This window comes from Triturus cristatus, chromosome 6 (genome assembly GCF_964204655.1).
Source record: "Triturus cristatus chromosome 6, aTriCri1.1, whole genome shotgun sequence".
NCBI classification, from domain to species: domain Eukaryota; kingdom Metazoa; phylum Chordata; class Amphibia; order Caudata; family Salamandridae; genus Triturus; species Triturus cristatus.
The window spans coordinates 299,761,549-299,784,199 of NC_140589.1; the positions used below are offsets into that span (position 1 = coordinate 299,761,549).

The following is a 22,651-nucleotide window of genomic DNA, read 5'->3' on the forward strand; positions in this document are numbered from 1 at the left end:
AAGGAAGGCTTAGGTCTGGCAAAAGTTTATTTTGCTGCGCTACTGGATGCAGAGGCAGGCCTGAGACATCTTTTAAAATGCTACTGTGGTGGGTAGTACATATGGTGCTGCAGACCCACCAGTAGCATTTAATTTACAGGCCCTAGTTATCATGTAGTACCGGATTCTAGGGACCTATAAGTAAATTAAATGTGGCAATTTTACAATGTTTTATGGAGAGAACATAAATATATTAGCACAGGGTAGCAGTCCTAATGTCAACAAAAACGAATTTCAGAAAGCAGGCCGGGTGAAGGCAAAATGTTTAGGGGAAGATCACACCAAGGATGTCGGGTCTAACAAAGTTCTTTGAAATCGGGTCTAAAGAATCAAAAGAATCAGCTTGATAAAACCCCACTTACTTGCTTTTAACTATTTGCTGATAAACATTTGTAGATAAATAGTCTACTTTCTGATTGATGCTTCTAACTGCAGATTCAGCTCTTTGTATATGGATCCAGAGCGCTCGCCCAACTTTTTCCTCAACTTTGATGAACTTTTGCTCAGATTCTTTAACCAGTGTGCAAGGGCTATGTCTCATCCAACAACTAAAGGTTTTGAGCCTTGTAAGGACTGTCACAAACAGATATATGACATATTGCCATGAGGTTTGGTGAGAAGTTGGCCTGATTTTTGCTGTCCACTAGTTATAGTGGGCACCTTCCACCTGTCCAAACGACCCTTATTGATGATTAGGTTAAAGACAACCTTTATTGAAAGCTATCCTAGTGGTAGCTATGGAGAGCAGCCTTCAGGCTAAGTCTCGAAGGAATGTAAAGCAGCTTGGTTTACCAGATTATAACCTCCTGAATGACCAAATGAAAGGAGAACCACACAAGGAATATATAAAATATATGTATTTGTTACTAAACACTCTCTACTAACCTCTTTATGCGATTAGAGAACAAGGTACACAATATTAAAGCACTAGAACGACAGTAAATAGCACAATACACAGTGGGCTCCGGGGGAGACCAAACCATATACTAAGAGAGTGGTATAACAACCATGACTTGACTAGACACAGTGCCTAGAGCACATAGAATCGCTGGGACCCCAAAGAACCACCCAAGGCAGTGACACAGGGGACCCACGGAGGCCGGGTGCAGTGTCAGAACACAGACGCGATCTTCATACAACTCTATGGGAAAGTCCCGGTTGGAATTTTAAAGATTAAGGACACTTAGGAGAGGACTTCAAGCAAACCCTTTAGAACACAGAAGGTTCTAAGGCCAGCACCCTTGAGAGTACCGAGGTACCCGTGTTACCTATCCCAGGAGAGCCTGGTGCATAGGGGTCAAGTGGTGACGGAAACGCTCATTGATTTCAATGGCGTGAAGCGAAGAAGTCCTGCTGCCAGGAAGATGAGAAGTGTCCGGTGTGATCCAAACCTGGATCAGAGCTGCGAAGAACCTGAAAGCAGAGGGGACAGAGTCTGGGTCACTTCACAGTGACCAGGGGCACGATAGACGAATGCCCACCGATGTCGGGTGTTTCAGGTGAGAAGAGATGAAGCTTGACTCTGCAGCCACGGGGACCAGGAGACGTCGACGATAACCAAAGTCCGGAGGTGAGCTGTCCCACAAAGGATGTCGAGTGCTGGGGGGTCAGTGTCCAGATTGCACACCAACAAGCCTTGGCAACTACAACCCACACGTGCAGAGGAAAGATGCTTCGGTGAGGACCAGCAAGGCCCTGGGGACTCTCCAAGCTATGGAGAGTCAGGGCACATCTGGAGCAACCAGGAAAGCCCACAGAAAGTCAGTTACCTTCACAGGGACCCACAGGTCGACGGACCAGGGATCGCAAAGGGACCTCGAGCTGAATCACAAAATACCAGCCTCGCGGAGTGTAGGCCTCAGGGATCGCCAAAAAGCATATGCTGCTGCAAATGGACATGGTGTACAGGGGTACAGGTTGCACGGTCCCCACGAGGGCTGCTGGTCCCAGGATTGCTGAGAGCACTAGTCGACCTCGGGGACACTTGGGAACCCACCTCCTTTGTTGCAGAAATCTTCGGAGTCCTCAGGAGATCGGGAGATGCAAACCGGTGAGATGCGTTTAAGGTGTCTGCCTCGCAGGGTAGTATCTCCTTTACTCCAAGGTAGGTTCTTCAGTCATCCAATGTAGTGTAGATAGCCGAAGTACTTGGTTTCTGTAGCAGAGTTTCGTCCAGGTAACTCTAAAGTCCTGTAGTCAGGGGTTCCTACTTTATACCCAAGGAAGGGGTGGGACAGACTCTGGGGACCCACATGTGGGAGGGTCAGGACAGAGGGGTGGCTACACCCATGTCCTTTGTCCAGTTTTGCGCCAGAGCAGGAGAAAATGCCCCCAGTGCAGACATCAAAACACTCTGTGTGCACCCACCCAGCCCCAATATACTAAAGCCTGTCTGGGAGGTGGCCACACCTTCCTGTGACAGGAAACCTATTGTCAGGCCATCCCTTGCTGGAGTTTCGTCCAGCAGCAGAAGGGCAGACTCGTGTCTGGCTGGCAGCATCCATTTTGTGATGTCAGGGTCAAAAAAGCTGGTGCCGGGTGTACCGGTTTTGTCATATTTCTCCCACTCGGAGGGTGGAATTATAGGTATGATTCGAAGGTGTTTGACACCAAACACGACTTGTTTCCATGCAGCCGTTTTAAAGGTAGCATTTACCGCGAGGTTATAATGCACTTAAGTATATATGGTTGGCTGCATCACAAACAACACCCTCTCACATAAAACCCAGCACCCTGCCTTCAGGATTGATAAGGCCTGCCATAGGGGTGACTGATAGGTTTATATGTGCAGTGATATGTAGTAGATATAGTGAACCTATATCTAGGTAAGGGGTGCATGCACCACCTTACACAGGCTGCTGCAGCAGACCTTTTGTGTCATTTTGCATGGTCTCCCAGGGGTGGCATAATACATGCTGCAGCCCGTGAGAGGCCTCTGGGGTACCTATGTCCTGGGTAGATAGTATACCATATACTAGAGACTGATAAGGGTGCCCCAGTATCCACTCTGGAGTGTACCTAAAGCACATGCAATCAATTTGGGGAGAAAGCAGATAGGCTGGGGTCCTGGTTAGCAGGAACCCAGTCAGTCTAAGTAGAAAACCAGCAAAACACCAGGAAAAAGTGGGGGTAACCATGCAGTCGGATTCCACCTTCCTACAGTTTGCCTCTGGTTTTTGCATCTGGCTTTTGGGTTTGTCACATGACTTGAAAGTCCTGCGAGTAGTGCTACTATGAGCCTGAAGGCCATTTAAGACTGCAAAGAGGTATGTCTCCAAACTCTGAAAGAAGACTCACAGCTCAAAGTTGAGGACGCTGATCCGTACCCGCACCAAGTCGTCGTCGAGATCGAAGTTGAAGTTTAAGCAGAAGTTCAAAAAGTCCAAGCAGGATTTCCCAGTACTGCTAGTATCATCCTAGAATGTCATATGGGAGTCAGGATATCTTGTGGTCTCACTGCCAGTTTCCTGCCTAGTGGCCGATTCTACAGCTGATCCCAATGTATCTGAAGTTTTCGGGGCTGTCGGCAAAGTTGGAGCAGGTTGAGAGCCTCAGAGAAGACGTGTTACATATTTTCTGCACCTTTCTGGCTTACTCTGATGCTCCTTCAGGCTCCAACCCTTTTAGGAGGCCTCCAGTTGAAATACTGCCGGCACCTCCTCTCTCTGTGCCATCTGTGACTCCAGAACCCACCTGTGGTTTTTCTCAGATTCCGGAGCCAACCTCCAGTCCAGCACCAAAATCCACGTCCATCTCTGAGACAAAAGTGGACGATTGTGTTCCTAGCGTTACATCTGACTCTTAGATGAATCCACCTCGAACTCGCCCAAGGTGCATCTCAAAGTAGTACTGATGCTCCTGGCCCCAGTTCATTCTGATTTAGACAGAACTGTGCTTCAGTCTCAGGACCCACGCTTCAGTGCTCCAGCAACTTTTCACCTTGAACTCTGACCAGAGCCAACCAGCCTTTAGGGATGACAATGATGATGAGGGGAATATTTTTTCCCAACATTATGAGGATGATAATTTGTATCTGGATTTACAAGATGCCAGTGGGTTTGACTCTTCCTCAGACACCTGGGTTCTTCACCTGGACTACAGACAGAAAACAATGCCTCCTTTGCCGTGGTGGTGCGATCCACTGCGTAGGTTTTGGTCTTGCAGTTGCCCACTATCAAAGCCAAAACCAATGTTCTAACTTAGGTTTTACAACTTGGACAAAATTAATCAGAGCCTTTACTCCCATTTAATGAGGCCCTGACTGACAGCATTGTGAGCAATTGGTCTAAACCCTGTTCCTGCCCTCTGGTAAACTGGCAGGTTGTCATATGCCTTATACTGGCAGCAGACGGCCCTTATTTTTTGACTCAGCACCCTAAACAAAACGTTTAGTGGTTCAAGCTTCCACCAGTTGGGCAAACCCAAATTCTTTCCCCATGACTCCCCCAACAGAGTCCAAATGACTTGAAACTTTTGGGAAGTGGATGTTTTCTTCAGCCCAACTTTCCCACCCTTCACTCAATGCCATCTGCTTGCTGGGAAGCTATACTAATGGGACATGGTTGGCAAAATCTCACTGGCAGTCGCAGGGGAATTTCAGGCCAATTTGACTGAAACCATCCAGGTTGGTCAGGACTCTGCAAAGTGCATTAATCTCTCTGAGCTGGATACTACTAACAGCTTGTGGGGAGCAGTTGGGATTTGTATGGTGCTTCCATGATATGCTTGCATGCGCTCCACAGCCTTCTCTGGAGACATGCAAGCCTCTCGAATGGACATTTTGATGGGTCTCGCCTGTTTGGCAAGAAGACGGATTCGGCATTACACAGTATCCCCACCAGTTTTGCGCCTTTTGAAGTTGTTCCAAGGATTGGTGTATCGCTGTAGCTAAGGCCCATCATACCCCGCAACAAGCACTACAGTACTTTTGGAGTTGGGGCGAATCAAATAGGCAACGCCCAGGCCATCAAGGGCTGTGAACTTCCCAATCCCTCGCATTTCCGGGATCCACCACCATATCTCTTTAGTTTGCCCTTCAAACTAACTAGTGGCACATAACTATCCTGTAAGAGGTAAGATCAGACACTTTCTCCAGGGATGGCAAAATAACACATCTGATTAGTGGCTCTTCCAGTTTGTCCATCAAGGTTTTGCCCTGCCAATTCTTTTCTAATTGCTGCACCTCCGACCCACATCCTACCATCTCTGAGAGGAGCACTTGTCCATCTTGCTCCGAGAAGTGCATGCTCTTTTGACCGAAGGAGCCATAGACAGAGTTCCAGTCCAGGAAATAGAGACTGGTTGTTATTCCCATTAATTCCTCATGCTGGAGGACAGGGGTTCGTTCCATTTTAGATCTCTGCCTGCTGAATCCCTTTTGTGAAAGGATAAATTGAAGATGCTTACACTGGCCCAGTTTCTGTCTGCCCTGAATTTTAGGCGACAGGCTTGTGGCTTTGGATCTGCAGGACGTGTACTTTCATGTACCCATCCTCCAGTCCCACAAATGCTACTTGCAGTTCAAAGTAGGCCAAGAGCATTTTAAAATTGCCGTGCTCTGTACGGCCACATCAGTGTACCTTGAACCGCCCCACTTTAGCAGCTATAGTGGGGGTGGGGTTCTTTATGAGCTTTTTTCGTCTTCAGCTAGGCATCAAAAACTCACAATCTGAAAGAGACAATTAGTTATAGATTCCTAACCTTAGAATTACCCCCAGGCGTCAGACTGGATCCGGAGAATGTTTTTTCTCAGCAGTACTCCTGTGTACTGGTAGGTGGCGTCTGTGGACTCTGCGTCTGGCGTCGTGATCGCCAGGATGACTTCCAGGTGCCTACTTAGATGCCTGCCCTGCGCACTGACGTCAGTTCTTTATTTTTCCACGCTAGCCTAGCACAGATTCGGAGAGAGCTTGCCCCTAAGTCACTTTCTGACTAAACTTTTTTCGACTTTTGTCAACGTCTTTTTTTCGAGTCTTCGACTCCTGGTGCGCGAGGGATGTCCCATTGTCAGACCGACTACAAGCCTTGCTACTCCTGTCACAAGCTGCTGTCTGTGACTGACCCGCACCTCGTGTTCCTCTGGTGCCTGGAGTACAACCACGACCCGAATTCGGGTTCCAACTGTCGGGCCATGAATCGGAAGTCTTTGGGGGAGTGGTCCGAAAGCTTTTGGAGGCCGGCAGTCGGCTCCACATCGCTCCTGGTCTCGCTCGAGGGGAAGGTCTCGAGACCGGTCGCTGAGCCACCACATCTCGTCCAAGTCTTCTTACTCCTCGGGTAAGTCGAAGCACAAGAAAAATGCGAAGATGCACCGTCGCTCTTTGCTTTCTTCCTGTCAGTCGGCTGACGTGAGGCAGGATCCGGAGAGTTGTCGTTCTAAGGATCCGTCTTCGGTGCCTGACTCAGGGACGACTCCACGCCTCCCCGGATTTCTGGGAGCATATTAGGCACCCATTACATATTACGTACAAAATAAAGGTTATGGAGTCTGATCACTTCCCTTTAAAGTAGAGCACATGACAAGATTAGTCCCCCTATATTATGCGCTTTTGGCTAATCATGGTAATGTCTTCTCACCAGCACAAAACACTGAAAGTGATTACATGATCTAAGTGAAGCATTTCGGGTTTATATTCCTTAGCATCTAGTCTTCTGGATAATGACTGGGTTTCCAGCTTTGGCAAAAGTAAATATCTTTATAATGTATTTGTTGTTTCATAGTATTGATTCTTAGGAGTTAGGTTGTTTTAAGTAATGTTTTTGGCTGACAGCGAGTGCTGGACAGAGAAGTAACAAAGCATTATTGAAAGAAGTGATCAATGTTTGTATTTCTTCCAGAAAGCAAAATATGTTTTCCTCTCTATCGTTCTGGTCCATAGTAAGTGGTATCCTTGTGTCAAATGTGACTTCAGCATCTCTTTTATTTTGTTTCTTACTGTTAGAGTGCGACCAGACAATAATCCTTGGATAAAACTTGGAGTTGCCATGCTGGCCTGCTGCCCTGCTGAACAAAGAGAGCACACTGGGAATGAATTGCTGAGTCTCTGCCGCTCACTGTACAACAAGAAGCACAAACTCTCTGCTGAGGTGAGTCGTGGCTTTGTCTATAATGTGCCAATGCATTTGGGCCATTTTCAACAAGTTTTCCAAGTCAAAGTACATTAATAACACTGTTAGCATTTTGAATACCATGAGAGAATGGAGCTTACCATTACAACAGATAAGTGTTCTTTCACAAGTTGTTTTAGCATCTCCATTACTCTGTGTTTGAGAATATAGCCTTACAAAACACAGTTTAGCTGATTCGTACCAGGTGTATATTTGCAAATGGTTTTATTTAATGTTGCACAATTGCCACAGAAGGTCACCTTTAACTCACTCCCAGTATTACCCCATAATGAAGTGATATTATTCATAAGTAAATCACACTCAAGAAGTGACTGGACATGGGAAGGGGTTTCCCATGCACACTTCAGTTGGTGGGAATACATTTTCAGACTCCTCTCACACCCCTTCCTATCCTGGAACTGATTAAAGATTCACTCTGGCGAGAAATATAACATATATTGAATATTCTAAATTTAGCGAATCACATTAAATATATACTGTGCTTTTTCAATATAAAAAAATAATGAACACAGTTTGCTTATTTTCTGGGAAGGATTTTTCTCTAGTCTCCCCTTGAAGAGCTACTTCTATATGACAATAAACAGAGCTAGACGCCCATTTTCCATTGACCGATCGGATTTGGTTGTTTAATTTTCGTTTTCTATATTTTTTATTGCATATGGTCACAGAATCTTTGAATGCATAGTCATTTTACAAATTACCTTTATTAAATTAAGCAAAATATTTTTTTTTACTTACATGGAAATAAGTATTATAAATTGATGAGTTAAGTTATTTGGTGATGTATTTCTCGATATGCTGTGCTTTATATGTTAAAAAATGACAATAAGAAATTTGAAAAAATAGTGACATGTATCTATATCAGGTTTCTTGGTATCATTACGACATTTTCAGTGAAATATTTTAACCAAGTAACTAATGGTCTGTTGAAAAATTAGGGAAGGGAAGTAGAGGTCAATTAAAATTACATGGAGTAAAATCAGGATAAAGGAGGTGGAGGGGTAAGAGAAAAAATGTATGTCTCACAGAAAGTAGTGGGTAAGTACAGGGTCTTGAGAAACTACTCCCAACTCCTCATCAACAAACATTTCATAGTTCAGGAAGAAATTCACCCTGAAACGTTTCCTCCCCTGCAACAGTCTCAAACCATAAAATGCTCTCTCTTTTAATTTAAGACTTTTTTCCTTGTTGAGCATCTTCAAATGAAAGCTAAAAAAATTCTAATCATCTACTTAGCCTCTTATCTCTGCTGTCTTCAGCCTCTCTCCCCAACGTCTCTCAACTTAGACATGATATCTGAAAGTTACCTGCACAAAAATGTGTTATCGTACATGAAAGTCAGAGAACCATACAAACCAGAAGACCGTATCAAAATCTTATTGCGTTATCCCATATGTAAATCAATACTCTGTCTTCAATGCATGTTACTTTCTAATTTATGTGAAGCACTCTTGTCTGTATTCTGTTTGATTTGATTTCATGTACTTCATTTAAAAGACTCTTTTCTCTTCTGTTTGAATTGTCTGAACCATTATCATGTAAAGTGTTCTGATGCCTACCTGAAAAGTAGCACTGTTCTTGGATATAAAAGAAACCAGAGGAGAAAGGGAATAAAAGAGATACACACAGCTTCTAATGAATATGTCTGCCCACTTATTCCTCTTCTAATGAAAGTTTCCAACTAAGTTTACTATCTGGATTTTTGTCCACTTCCTTTTCTTGTAGCCCGATACCTCATTGTACAGTACTCCATTGCTCTCACCTTGTCTTTTTCTATATATAAATATCTGCACCTTTTACCAGCACAAGCATCCAAAACCAGCCAGACATCCATCGGCAGATCAACACAGGATGTCAACAGAAGTAATAAGACTGCTCAGCCTAGAACTCATGGTATCGGGGTTTTTTTCTGTTTGCCGGCGTTGCTAGGATTGAGCTTTTCTTGTTTCTCTCGCTTTTCATCAATGTTTTTTTGGAAAACTTTCTGTCAGAAAGAATTGTTTGTTTGTAGTGTCCTGTTTCCACCTAATCCTGGGTCGAAGTCAAGCCTGAACCGGCAGAACACAGTCTTGTTGTGTGACATTTGTGGATAGTGCTCGACATTTGACTTTGATGCTGATTACTACTCCTCTTGCCAGCAAGAAAACCCAGAAGCACTGAGTTAGTTGGAAGCCAGCATGTTTTTTGGGCCACTATATACCAAGATTGATCAAATTCTGTATCTAAGGGGTTTGAGTGGGCAAAAAAATGAAAGTCTCTTTTCATTTTATTTGTTTTTATATTATTGCATTAATGTTTTCATATTGTTTTATTAATGAATAACACTATGCAGTGCTCTTCCTAGTAATTAATAAGAACGTCCAAGCAGTTAACGATAGGGAGGGGAAAACAGATAGAAGACAAAAGAAAAAAAGATATCATTTTGGAACTAGGGTGGATTGGGAAAAAGGATAGACTTCCAGTATTCACTGGCCCTTAATGAAAAGTAACGGAAACAATGCTGTGCAGGACTGCAAGAGTTACCAATATACCGAAATGCCATAGAGATACTGGGTTTGGGATATTCAAAGGGTAATAAATAAGTTAATATGACTGAATTCACCATGGGGATTTTATGAAAAAGCATCAAAACCCTCCTAAAAAGTCTGTATTTTAATCTCCTCTGCAGCATGAATCATTGATGAGATACTGTCAAGACCCTTAGCTGTTTCCAAATACTACCACTTAAGATGAAACACCAAGATTGCCACAAGGAACATACCCCTTTATGTCTCAACCCCAGCAAAATAAATAGTTTTAGGGTGCTATTATAACAGTATCTGCTATTTCGCCCCTGATGTTATGCCAGCAGCGAGTCTCTTTCATCAGATAGCACTAATGAAGAAGGCCAAACAATTGAAGAATCAGTAGTCTAATTTGGGTCCTGAGCCATACTTTTAATCCTTTATAGGAGGCTTTTAGAGAGGCGGAGGAGTGATTTATTCCATTTTAGTTTGACAGTTCTAAATCTGAAGGATGTCACTTTTAAAACAAACTCTCAATTTCTTGTATGTAGCAGGATATAACCTTGATATATCATTGGCACCTTTCTATTTCTGTTGCAAAAATGATTCTGCTGCAGATGTTGTGAGATCACCTCTAAGTCTTTATCTGCATTGTCAGGTATGGAATTGAACTTTAATTGAATGTCTTGAAAACATTGCAGCAGGTTTTAAATGTTTTGTCGATAGGCACAGAGAACCTAGTGAATTATATCTGCAGATGTGTGATTACCATGTAGTTCCAAAGTTTTTTGATCATGTTCATTGATGCATGGGGTGACACATCCGGGTGGTCAGGCCAGTATCTTGGGCATCATTCTGAAGGATACTGCCTTGACTTTGAGGTACTGTGCTTGTATACCAGTTCAGAAGTCTGGTTATGAATGAAAAAGGCCTTTACATCGAAGCACTGAGACCATTGGTGCCAGCAGTTGCTTATTTTGTGTGTGATATTCATTCTAATGGTGAAGTTAGTATCTGCATAGAAACATAGGAACCTAAAATGTTTGATGAGTCATTGTATGAAGCAATCTAGGTACATTGCTGAGAGGCAGCCTGTTTTTTGTTATTATTTGCTGTCATTGGCACATTTTATCTTTGTATGCTTGAGAAGGAGACTGCAACTTTGGTGTCTATGTTTGAATTGTGGCTAGAAGGTACTTAAGCTCATCAGTGTCATATCCTGGAAATACATTCACATACTGCTGACTTCGGTCTGTTGATCAAAGGGCCTAGACATCCATGATGCCCATTAGAATTCCTGGGGCTTACAGGTACATATTGACAATCACTGCTGAGAGAATGGAAATTTGGGGTAGGCCCAAAGACATGGAGATGGGGTTGGCCCTTGAGGAGATCATCTGGAAACTCTGTTCCTTGCTTTGAACAAAAACCATTGGGGTATGGTGCCATCAAAGCCGTTCCTCGAGACAAGGATGTTGAACAGAGTTGATGATTTTTTTTATGGCTACAATGGGGTTGAGCAGTGTCTGAGGTCACTGTTGTTAGTGAAATGAATACATTTCTTCATTGTTTAAGTTTTTTTGAAAGTATACACACTAAACATGCAATATATAGCAATATAAATATGGCAGTGAAGCCTGAAATTGTAAACCTTAAGTTAACTTCCGAGGATTCCAATACTAAAAATTGTTGTTAATGTGATGTCTCTTAATACAATATAACCTCCTTGATAGAACCTTCTCAGGTTGACACACTGTGTTCCTATCTCTCAGAGCTTAATGGCCAAGCTTACAAATTTTGTAATAAGTCAACCCATTTTTGGTGTGGGGCCCTTGAAATAGAATGGAGTTGCTTTTTAGATTGTTCTTGTGCCTTTCACCCTGAAGACAGGTTCCGAGTACTTATTTCGAGCGTCATGCAATTCTTGGCACAGGCAAAATATATGTTCAATAGACTCCTTGGGTGATCTGCAGATCCTACACAGGGTATGTTCCTATATCCCGCATTTCTAGGAGGCATCAAATTGCCTAAAAGAAAGTTGTAAAAGTATAAAATGCAAACAATCTTCTTTATCCGTGTATTTGTATAATAACCTTAAGTTGGTTTTCCTCTTTCCTTCAAAGTAGATCTCAACAAATCAAAATTAATCAAAGCCTGTCTAATATTACTCCAGTATCAACTGGAGTACCTCAAGGATCCATACTCTCACCCACTCCATTTAATTTGTTCCTGGAACCTCTAACCGAAATTCTAACCCACTAAAATATACAGTACCACATTTATGCAGATGGCATTCAATTCTACTTTAAAATTTCCTCTCTAGAAGATATCAAAATTCTTAAGTGTGCCCTATCGAAAACCCAACAATGGTTAAGCCGCAATCACCTTATGCTAAATACACTCAAGACGGAATTTCTCCTGATCACCCCCTACAATCTATCTACTCTCACAGATGAATGGCTCAACAGCTTACAGCGCTCAACTGCACCCCACATGTTGTTGATTCTACTTGACCGTTAGGCATTTCATTGGGCTAATATCTGAATATGCAAGATCACATATGTGCAACTACTCGAGGAGAAAACTATAAGAAAAATCAAACCCTTTTTACCTCCAGATGACTTTCAGTTGGCAGTCCAATCGTTAGTCATCTCCCGCCTAGACTACGGGACTCCCACCCTTGCAGAACTTCCCAAAGCCAGACTGACTCAGTTAAAGGCCACACTAAACTCAGCTGCCAGGCTCACCATGGAATCCAGCAAACACGACCATATTACACCTTAGCTGAAGCATCTCAACTTGCTCCCATTAGAATCTAGAATTCAGTTTAAGATAGCCTGCATGACCCATAAGGCTCTTCATCACAACACTCCTGTCTATCTGGCTAAAGAACTATAGGGAGGGAGTAGCTCTTTAAGAAGCTCTAACTCTATTGTTAAAGTCATAGAAGTTCAACAAAAAGAAAACTTATAACCGGTCCTTTTCTGACCTTGCTCCCAGAATATGGAATGCAGTTCCTCTCGAAACTAGATCCAATCCTTCGACTACGTCCTTCAAAAATGTATTTAAAAAGCTGAGTTGATACCTTCAGCATTAGTGATAAGGTCCGTGAGTCATGATTTCACTAAGTCAAACTAGCCTTCCTACATGCATTTCTGTATCCTGGGTATTCTAAGTCATTTGTTTTCATCGTATATATTTTGAATCTGAAAGAGACTGTAGTCAGGCGTCAGACTGGATCCGGAGAAATTTTTTCGTAGCAGCTCGCTTCTGTAAGGTAAACGCCAAACGTGCATGAGTGGCAAAACAACCCAATGCAAAACATGCACACGTTTAAGCAAAAGTAAACGCTGCGCGGGTCTGGTCCCTGTTACCATGCAGAGACTGCTTTTTTTTTTTAACCTCATGCAGTATAGTGCATTTTGTATCCACTTGCTTTCTCACCATCACTACAGCTCCCAAAGCCCTTTAAGCGTTGCCAAAAACAAGGTATAAAGGCAAGGTTCATTTCCCATCTAAAGTTTATTTTTAGGGTTAAGGCGCGGTTCCTGCTCTAGAGTGGACAGGAGCATGCCGTGGGTGTGTTTGTGGGGCTGCTGAGCCCCTTGTGTCTTGGTTTAAGCCGGGGTGGGGGAAGAGAGCCCTGCATGGGCAAGCCGAGAGGCAAGTGAAATTGCTCGGGCTTGTGAAACACTGGTTGGCGCGGGGATATGACGTGTTGCTGAATACCTCGCATTCCAGTGACATTTCTATGGCTCTGTTGATTGTGAAGTGCTATCCAGCAGACTCTTGAGGAATGCAGCGCCGTCCCCGTGGCCCCAGGTTCACACGAGCTGTAGGTGGACTCGCCATAAGTAAACAACAAAACCCGGAAGGAAAGCGGGGATGAAATATCCTCTTAACAGTAGCAATGAAAGTGTGCTGAATTCCATTCATTGATTAATAATTGAATCATCTCTCTGCGGTCCTTAAAGTGATGAGTTGTGTGTATTTTTTTTTTTACTCCATCGCATTGACTTGGTGTTTAACAACTTTCTTTGTTTAGTCTAATACGTTCTGGTTTTGGCAGAATGTGGAAAACTTCAATAGAACAATACTGTGCAGTTCAGTTGGATGTACCACCGACGAGAGTCTAGATCTGTCTTGTGTGACTAGGTATTTTCTTTCTAGAACTTGTAGGCAATACGGAAAGACAAGCATTTGCAACGCAATAGGTCTCGCCTTTACGTGAGTTTGAGCTATTGACATTGCAAATAACAATGCCTTTTATTTTTGTTTTCGTTTTTAAAACATAAATAAAAGGCAGTGTCAATTTCAATGCCAATAGCTTAAAATTGTGTAAATGCTAGACCTATTGCATTGCAAATGCTTGTTTGACTTTTGTCAACATCTTTTTGAGTCTTAGATTCCTGGTGCACGAAGAATGTCCAGATGTCGGCCCGGTTTCAAACCGTGTAACTCCTGTCTAAAGGTGATGTCGTTCACCGATCCACACCTCTTGTGTCTTTGGTGCCTGGGGTGCGACCATGACCCAAAGTCGTGCTCTGAGTGCAGGGCCCTGACCCTGAAGTCTTTGCTGCACAGAATCTTTGGGCAGCCTGACTCAGCAGGCGTGCCTTCGGGCCCCACGCACTCGGCTGGGGGCCCTGGGCCTTCGATGCCAGCAGCTCCGGCCTCAGCGCCGTAGGGTCCCCAAGGATCCAGGCCTGGATCCGCATCGGTGCCGGTCGACCTCACAGTACCCTCCCTGGCACCGATTCCAGTGACAACCCCCCTGATGTCTGTTGTGCACCCAACTTGCGTCGACCCCAGCCTCACCCTCGATTTGGACAGGGCACCGGACTGACGTCGACTGACGTTACCAGAGCCGGAGGGTACTTTTGTACCGCTGTTTATCCCTGGCTTTCCCTACTGTCCTGAGTGGCAACCAGAGGAGGGTGAGGAGGACTGGGAGGGGTCTGCTGACCATGTAGCAGACCAACTCGAGGAGTCGTACTGACGAGAAGAGTTGGGTGATGATAGTGGTCTGGATACCTCTCCAGACCTTGGTATGCTTTCTCCCGCTGGAGGAGGGAGCTTCCTACGCTGTGGTGTAGCGTTGGGCTGCTGAGCCCTTGGGCCTCGAACTTCCTATGTTGGCTGTCCTGACTAACCTCCTGACTGAGGTGCTTCAGCCGGCAGCAGCGTCTTTGGAGCCTCTGTTGCCTTTTAATGAGGCTCTCACTAACATTCTTATGTGCACTTGGTCCAAGCCCAGCACAGGGGCTCCTGTGGACAGAACGATTGTCCGACGCCACCACCTGACCCCGGGCAACTCACTTTTCCTCTCCCAACACCCTACCCCAGAGAGCTTGGTGGTCCAATCCTCATGCTCAAAAGGCACTTTCTGTACTGCGCCCCCAGATTGGGAATCCAAGAAACTGGACCATCTTAGGAAGAAGATGTTTTCTTCCACCAGCTTAGGACTGAGGTCGGTGAACACCGCATGTCTCTTTGGCCGTTATACACACACGGTATGGGATATGGTCGCGCAAGTGTTGCCACAGTACCTGGAGGAGGCCCGGGCCATGCTCACCCGCGCTGTTTACTGAGGGTCACGGCGCAGCTAAGTTCACTATCCGTGTGGGCTGGATACTGCCGACTAGCTGGGTAGGATGGTTTCCATGTCGGTACGCCTGATTGAGAATGTTTGGCTTCTCTGGGGATGTCCAGTCCACACTTTTGGACATGCCCTTTAATAGCCGTCGCCTGTTTGGTGACAAGCTGGACAATGCCCTCGAGCGCTTCATGGATTCTAGGGCCACAGCCTAGTCCTTGGGCCTCGCTGCAACTTATCGTCCCATACATTCTGCCTTTTGCCCCTTTCTTGGCTATGGAAAGGGTGCCCCACCATGTTCCACAGGGCCCTTCGGGTATTCACGAAAGTGGTGGCGGTGACTGCAGCTCATCTGCCCAGATCAGGGGTTCCAGTCTTCCCCTATCTCGACGACTGGCTGTTGAAGGCGGGATCGCCCCAGGCTGTGGTCTCCTACCTCCAGGCTACGGCAGACCTCCTGCACTGGCTGGGGTTCACGTGCCGAAGTCACACCTGATTCCCTCTTTGAAACTCCTTTTCATCGGACCAGTTCTGGATACAGCTCACTTTCGGGCTTATCCTCCCGAGCAGCGAGTCTGGGATATTTGGGCTATGATACTGATGTTTCAGCCTCTAGCCCGTATTTCGGTGAGAATGACTCTGAGGCTGCTGGGCCTCCTGCATCCTGCTGGTGGATCAGGCCAGATGGCATATGCGGGCTCTGCAGTGTGACCTGAAGTTCCAGTGGGCGCAGCATCAGGGGAATCTTTCCGATGTCATTCAGATCTGGGAGGGGACTGCAAGTCAGTTGCAGTGGTGGCTCACGAACCAAGATTGGGTCAGCGGTAGATCCCTCTCCCTTCCCAACCAGAGGTCACAGTGGTGACGGATGCGTCACTCCTGGGATGAGGCAGCCACATGGGAGAGGAGGAGATCAGAGATCTCTGGTGAAGTCCAGGGTCCACATCAGTCTTCTGGAGCTTTGGGCGATCCGTCTGGCACTGAAGGCATTCTTTCCTTCTGTCAAAGGAAGAGTAGTGAAGGTGTTTACAGACAACACCACTGCCATGTGGTACTGCAACAAACAGGGCGGGGTGGGGTCCTGGACCCTATGTCAAGTGGCTCTTTGCATTTGGACATGGCTAGAACAGCTGAAAGAAACACGTTAGTTACAGATACCTTACCTTAGAATTACCCCCAGGCGTCAGACTGGATCCGGAAAGTTTTTTCGTCAGCAGTACCTCTGTGCGTCGGAAGGTGGCATCGTCCGCGTCGTGGTCACCAGGATGACGTTGCGACAGCTGCTTACACGCTGCCCTTGCGCTCTAACGTCAGTTCTTTCTTTTTCCGTGCCAGCCAGTGCAGATCCGGGAAGAGCGACTTTTGTCAACTTCTTTTTTCGAGTCTTCGACTCCTAAGGTGCCCGAGGGATGCCCGGCTTCAAGCCATGCGGTTCCTGTCATCTGATGATGTCGGTGCCGGATCCGCACCACATGTCTTTTTTGCCTGGAGCGCAACCACGACCAAGTCGTGCTGCGACTGCAGGTCAATGGCGCCAAAAGCTTTGCGGGAGCGGTCCCGAAAGCTGCTTGAGCACCGGCAGTCGGCTCCGTGCCGTTCGAGGTCCCGGTCGCGAGGGAGGTCGAGGGACCAGTCGCGGAGCCACCGCCATTCCGGTTCCAAGTCTTCGAAGTCTTCACACTCTGGGTCGGGTAGGTCGAAGCATAGAAAGTCAAAGAAGCATCGTCACTCTTCGACATCTCCTCGTCGGTCAGCCAACCCGACGAGGCCTGCGGGAGGTGCGCCTCCCGCGGCTCCGCGCGCGGAGCCCGAAGAGTCGATTTCGCGTTTCCCTCCCTTTCCGGGACCTGGAGCGACTCTTGCCCAGCTTCATACGTTCTACGAGGCGATGCACGCCATCTAAGGGTGGCCCGAACCCGCTGCCGGGCCTTCGGGCCCCGCGGACTTGGTTGGGGTCCTAGGACTACTCCGCCGACGGCTTCAGCCGTGGCGCTGCAGGGCCCCCTTGGATCCAGGCCTGGATCTGGATCTGTGCCGGTTGACCTTATTACACCCCCACTGGCGCTGCTTCCTCTGGCACCACTTCTGCGTTCGCCGCCGGTCGGCACCCCCTGGTCCAGGCCCAACACGGGGGCTCCCGTGGATAGGATGATTGCCCGGCGCTTCCGCCCGGCTCTGGGCAACCACACTTTCCTTTCCCAACACTCGACCCCGGAGAGCTTGGTGGTCCAAGCCTCCACTTCCAAAAGCACCTTCCCTACTGCTCCAGCGGAAAGGGAATCCAAGAAGCTCGACCATCTTGGAAAGAACATTTTCTCTTCCGCCAGCTTAGGACTGCGGTCCATAAACACCGCATGTCTCTTGGGCTGTTATTCCCACTCGGTGTGGGATACGGTGGCGCAAGTGCTGCCTCAATGTCTGGAGGAGGCCCAGGCAGTGCTCTCCCAGGCTGTCGCCGCCGGGAGGGATGCAGCGAAGTTTGTGATACGTTGTGGGCTGGATACCGTGACTCTCTGGGCAGGACCATTTCAACGTTCGTCGATAGGCCTGGATGAGGTCGACTGGTTTTTCCGGGGATGTCCAGAACACCTTGATGGACATACCCTTTGATGGTCGTTGCCTTTTTGGCAACAAAGCAGACAACGCTCTAGAGCGCTTCAAGGACTCACGGGCTACGGCCAAGTCCTTGGGCCTCTCCACCCGCCCAGCGCAGTCTGCTTTTCGTCCCTTTCGTGGCTACGGAAGGGGTGCACGGCTACGTCCCACCCAGAGCCACAGGCCGCAGCAAGTTACTCAACCTTCGGGCGGCCAGGGACGTGGGAACCAATGCCGTGGTTTAGGAGGCCAGCAGGCGGGCCAGTCCACCAACCCCCCCTCCCTGCAGAAGCCTCCAAACCCTCCTAGTCCGACCTTTCAGGTCCATCAAACGCCAGTGGGCGGCAGGATTTGCCATCGCCTCCCCCACTGGCGCACCATCGCGTCGGACAGGTGGGTTTTGCAAATAGTCCGAAGGGGCTACTTCCTCCCCTTCGAGACTACCCCTCCAGCAGTGCCACCGCGATACCACCGCATGTCGGAAGATCACCTGGCCCTTCTCCAGCAGGAGAAGGGAGCCATTGAGCGCATTCCTGTCCCAGAAGTAGGTTGTGGCTGTTACTGCCACTACTTTCTGGTTCCCAAGAAGGACAAGGTCCTATCTTGGATCTCAGGGGCGTCAACCGCTTCCTCTGAAAAGGAGAAGTTCTAGATGTTGACGCTGGCTCAGGTCTGGTCTGCCCTCGACCCAGAAGACTGGATAGTAGCGTTGGACTTGCAGGATGTTTATTTTCACATCCCTGTTCTGCCGGTCCACCGGCGTTACCTACGGTTCATGGTAGGCCACGAGAATTTTCAATTTACCGTGCTCCCCTTTGGCCTTACCAGTGCCCCTCGGGTGTTCACGAAAGTGATGGCAGCTCATCTGCGCAGACCAGGGGTGTCAGTCTTCCCCTATCTCGACGACTGGCTGTTGAAGGCGGGTTCGCCCCAGGCAGTCGTGTCCCACCTCCAGACTACGTCCGATCTCCTGCTTTTGCTGGGGTTCTCCATCAACGTGCCGAGGTCACACCTGACTCCCTCTCAGAAGCTCCTTTACATCGGAGCGGTTCTGGACACGGCACAGTTTCAGGTCTATCCTCCCGAACAGCGAGTCCAGGATATTCAGGTTATGATTCTGATCTTTCAGCCTCTGTCCCGGTTTTCGGTGAGAATGACTGAGGCTGCTGGGCCTCATGGCTTTCTTGCATCCTGTTGGTCGATCATGCCAGGTGGCATATGCGGGCTCTGCAGTGGGTCCTGAAGTTCCAGTGGGCGCAGCATCAGGGGAACCTGTGTGATTGCGTCCAGATCTCAGAGGGCACTGCTCAACAACTGCAGTGGTGGCTCATGAACCAGGATTGGGTCAATGGCAAATCCCTCTCCCTTCCCCAACCAGAACACACGGTGGTGACGGATGTTTCCCTTCTGGGATGGGGTGGCCACATGGGAGATGCGGAGATCAGAGGCCTCTGGCGAAGTCCGGGCTTCACATCAATCTTCTGGAGCTCCGGGCGATTCGTCTTGCAATGAAAGCATTCCTTCCCTCTGTCCGGCGAAGAGTAGTACAGGTGTTCACGGACAACACCACCGCCATGTGGTACTGCAACAAACAGGGCAGGGTGGGGTCGTGGACCCTATGTCAGGAGGCCCTTTGCCTCTGGACATGGCTGGAACATCAGGGCATATCCCTGGGGGTTCAAAACTTGTCAGCCGCAGGTGCATAATGGATCACGAATGGCGTCTTCACTCAGAGGTGGTGCAAGGTCTCTTTCGACAGTGGGGAGAGCCTTGGTTAGATGTATTCGCCACCGAAGAGAACACGCAATGTCAGCAATTCTGTGCGTTGGAATTTCCAAGGCGGCACTCGCGAGGCAGAGCTTTTCATGACGAGTGGAGTTGCCGTCTGTTGAATGCCTTTCCCCCTATACCACTTCTGCTGAGAGTGCTGAAGAAGAGCAGGCACGACCGGGCCCAAGTCATTCTTGTGGCTCCGGATTGGGCACGAAGAGTCTGGTATCCCGTGCTGCACAGCATGGTCATCGATCCTCTGATCAGACTGCCTCTTCGGGAGGATCTTCTGTCGCAGCAGCAGGGGACGGTCCTCCACCTAAACCTATCCAGTCTCCACCTCCTTGCGTGGAGATTGAGTGGCAGCAGTTGACAGCTTTCGACCTTCCTCCCGAAGTCTGTACCACTTCTACCCAGAGTGCTGAAGAAGATCAAGCGTGACCGTGCCCAAGTCATTCTTATGGCTCTGAACGGGGCGCGAAGAGTCTAGTACCCCGTGTTCTTGAGCATGGCCATCGATCCTCCAATCAGACTGCCTCTTCAGGAGGATCTTCTGTTGCAGCAGCAGGGGACGGTTCTCCACCCGAACCTGCCCAGCCTCCTCCTCCTCGTGTGGAGACTGAGCGGCGACGGTTGACAGCTCCCGAAGTCTGTAACGTCCTTTTGGCAGCCAGGCATCCCTCCACTAAAATGGCATGCACTTGTAGATGGAACAAATTTGTGGCCCAGTAGGGCTCTGCTCTGGGCACCCTTAAATGCCATCTTTTGGCCATTTTGGCCTTTCTTCGCCTTCCTGAACAGCCTTCTCTTTTCAACTTTCCTATTGTTAACAGATTTCTGAAGGGCATTACTCATCTCTTTCCTTCTTCTCCTTTCATAATGCCCCAATGGGACTTAAATCTTGTTCTCACTTACCTTATGTGTGCTCCCTTTGAGCCACTACATAATTGTCCTCTTCTTACTTTGAAAACTGATTTCCTGTTTGCCATCACTTCTGCTCGCAGGATGAGTGAGCTTCAGGCACTTTCTTCCAAACCTTCCATTCTTGCTGTCCATCCGGACAAAGTAGTCCTTCGTACTAGGCCTTCTTTTCTGCCCTAAGTGGTTACCTCTTTCCACATAGGCCAGACCATCACATTACCCACCTTCTTCTCTCTTCCGCACCCTTCCAAAGAGGAGGAGAGACTCCACCATCTGGACCCAAAACGTACGCTCTCCTTCTACCTTGACCGCACTAAAGATTTCCGGTTGGCTGATTAACTCTTGGTGGGTTATGTGGGTGCCAAGAAATGTCAGGCAGTGCACAAACGTACCATCTCTCGATGGGTTGTCTTACTCATTAAGATCTGCTATTCTTTGGCAAAAAGGAACCTTGAGTAGGACTACTCACCCACTCTAGCAGGGCGACGGCAGCCACTACTGCCTTGAGACGTGGTATTCCGTTTGTTGACATCTGCCAGACAGCCATGTGGGCATCCTGGCACACGTTCACAAAGCATTACTGCCTGGACAGCCAAGTCCAGATAGACGGCTTTTTCAGCTATTCTGTTCTCCAGGACTTCCTGGTGTGAGCTTAGTTAGCAGACCCACCACCGGGATTGGCATTACTGGGGTATCTATTCTAAGGTAAGGAATCTATAACTACGGTCTCTTTCAGATGAACAAGTTACTTACCTTTGGTAACGAAGTATCTGTAAGAGACCTATGTAGTTATAGATTCCTTACCGCCCCACCCATCCTCCCCGTTCTGCAAATTGACTTCTTGGGATAGGGACTCTCTTTTTGGGCCCTAGTTGTGTGCACCAGTGGTCAGTGTCATGCATGGCTCTGCGCTTCTGGCGTGGAAAGTCGTGTCGGAACTGACATCAGCGCACGGGGGCAGCATCTAAGTAGGCAGCGTGATTTCACCCCGACCACTATGCTGACGACGAATGCGGAGTCGACCGACGCCACCTACAGACACGCAGGGGTCCTGCTACGAAAACATTTCTCCTGATCCAGTCTGACGCCTGGAGGGTTATTAAAATATAAGGAATCTATAACTACATATGTCTCTTACAGATACATTGTTACCGAAGGTAAGTAACTTGTTCTTCTGGCCTATTCTTTTTGTTTTTGCTGATACTAGTTATTTTCTATTTGTAGAACATATGGCTTACGGTATTCTTATTTGTTTATTGCTCTTTTTTTTCTGTGTTCAACATGTTACACTATTTGTACAGCGCTCTGCTACCCAGAAGAGTCTAGTTCGCACCATAGAAAACATCTTAAATAAATAAATAAAATAATCAAGATATAAACATGCAATGATGCTGGAGAACATATCAAAAAGTCCATATAGCGAATACCAAGTGTTGTGTCTGAAATGATCATTCATGTGTTCAGGATTTTCTTGTCAGTTTCTTAAGTGTTTGGACAAATCTTGATTGAAAGACCATATAGAAATTAGGCAGCTGACATGTTTCGTCTAATATAGATTTTCTCAAGGCTCAAATTGGTGTATACTTTGCAGAAAAACAAAATACTCACGACATAGTTTACTGACCTGGTAAATGACTATAGTGGTGTTGTCATCTCCTTATAGGTTCTGTGTAATATGTTACCACTATGAAAAATGTGCTTCCACAGTATCTTATCTGTGGTATAACACTGGACCCTGACTCTTTTGTTCTCCGGATGTATTATTTTATCTGTACCACAGCTACCAAATTTATTTTGCATTTGTAGTTGAGATAAGGTTGTTTTTATAGGGAGAATCTTTCGACTGTGTAGCTCTAAAGTTTGTACTTTGTAGCTATACTAATGTTAGAAATTCTTCTTTACACGTTTACTCCCATACCCTTGATTCCTCGGGTTCTGAGGAAGATTCACCAAGACTGGGCCTAAGTCATATTGATCACCCCGGATTGGCCGCGTAGGGTGTGGTACACGCACCTTTTCTTCTTATCACACCCTCCGCTCTGTCTCCCTCTCAGGGCAGACCTTCTCTCACAGTAGCAGGTTCTTCACCCCCACCTCC

The 22,651-nt window shown here is 47.1% G+C and overlaps 1 protein-coding gene across 2 annotated transcripts in view; it reads left to right on the top strand.

Moving 5' to 3' along the window:
- The window catches only part of NBAS (NBAS subunit of NRZ tethering complex), a 2,067,161-nt gene that overhangs the window by 1,909,963 nt on the left and 134,547 nt on the right, over nucleotides 1-22,651 (top strand). For both annotated transcript variants that reach the window (XM_085610668.1, XM_085610669.1), the window contains one exon: nucleotides 6,981-7,125. In XM_085610668.1, the coding sequence (XP_085466794.1) occupies nucleotides 6,981-7,125 (145 nt within the window). The remainder of the gene's footprint in view (nucleotides 1-6,980; nucleotides 7,126-22,651) is intronic.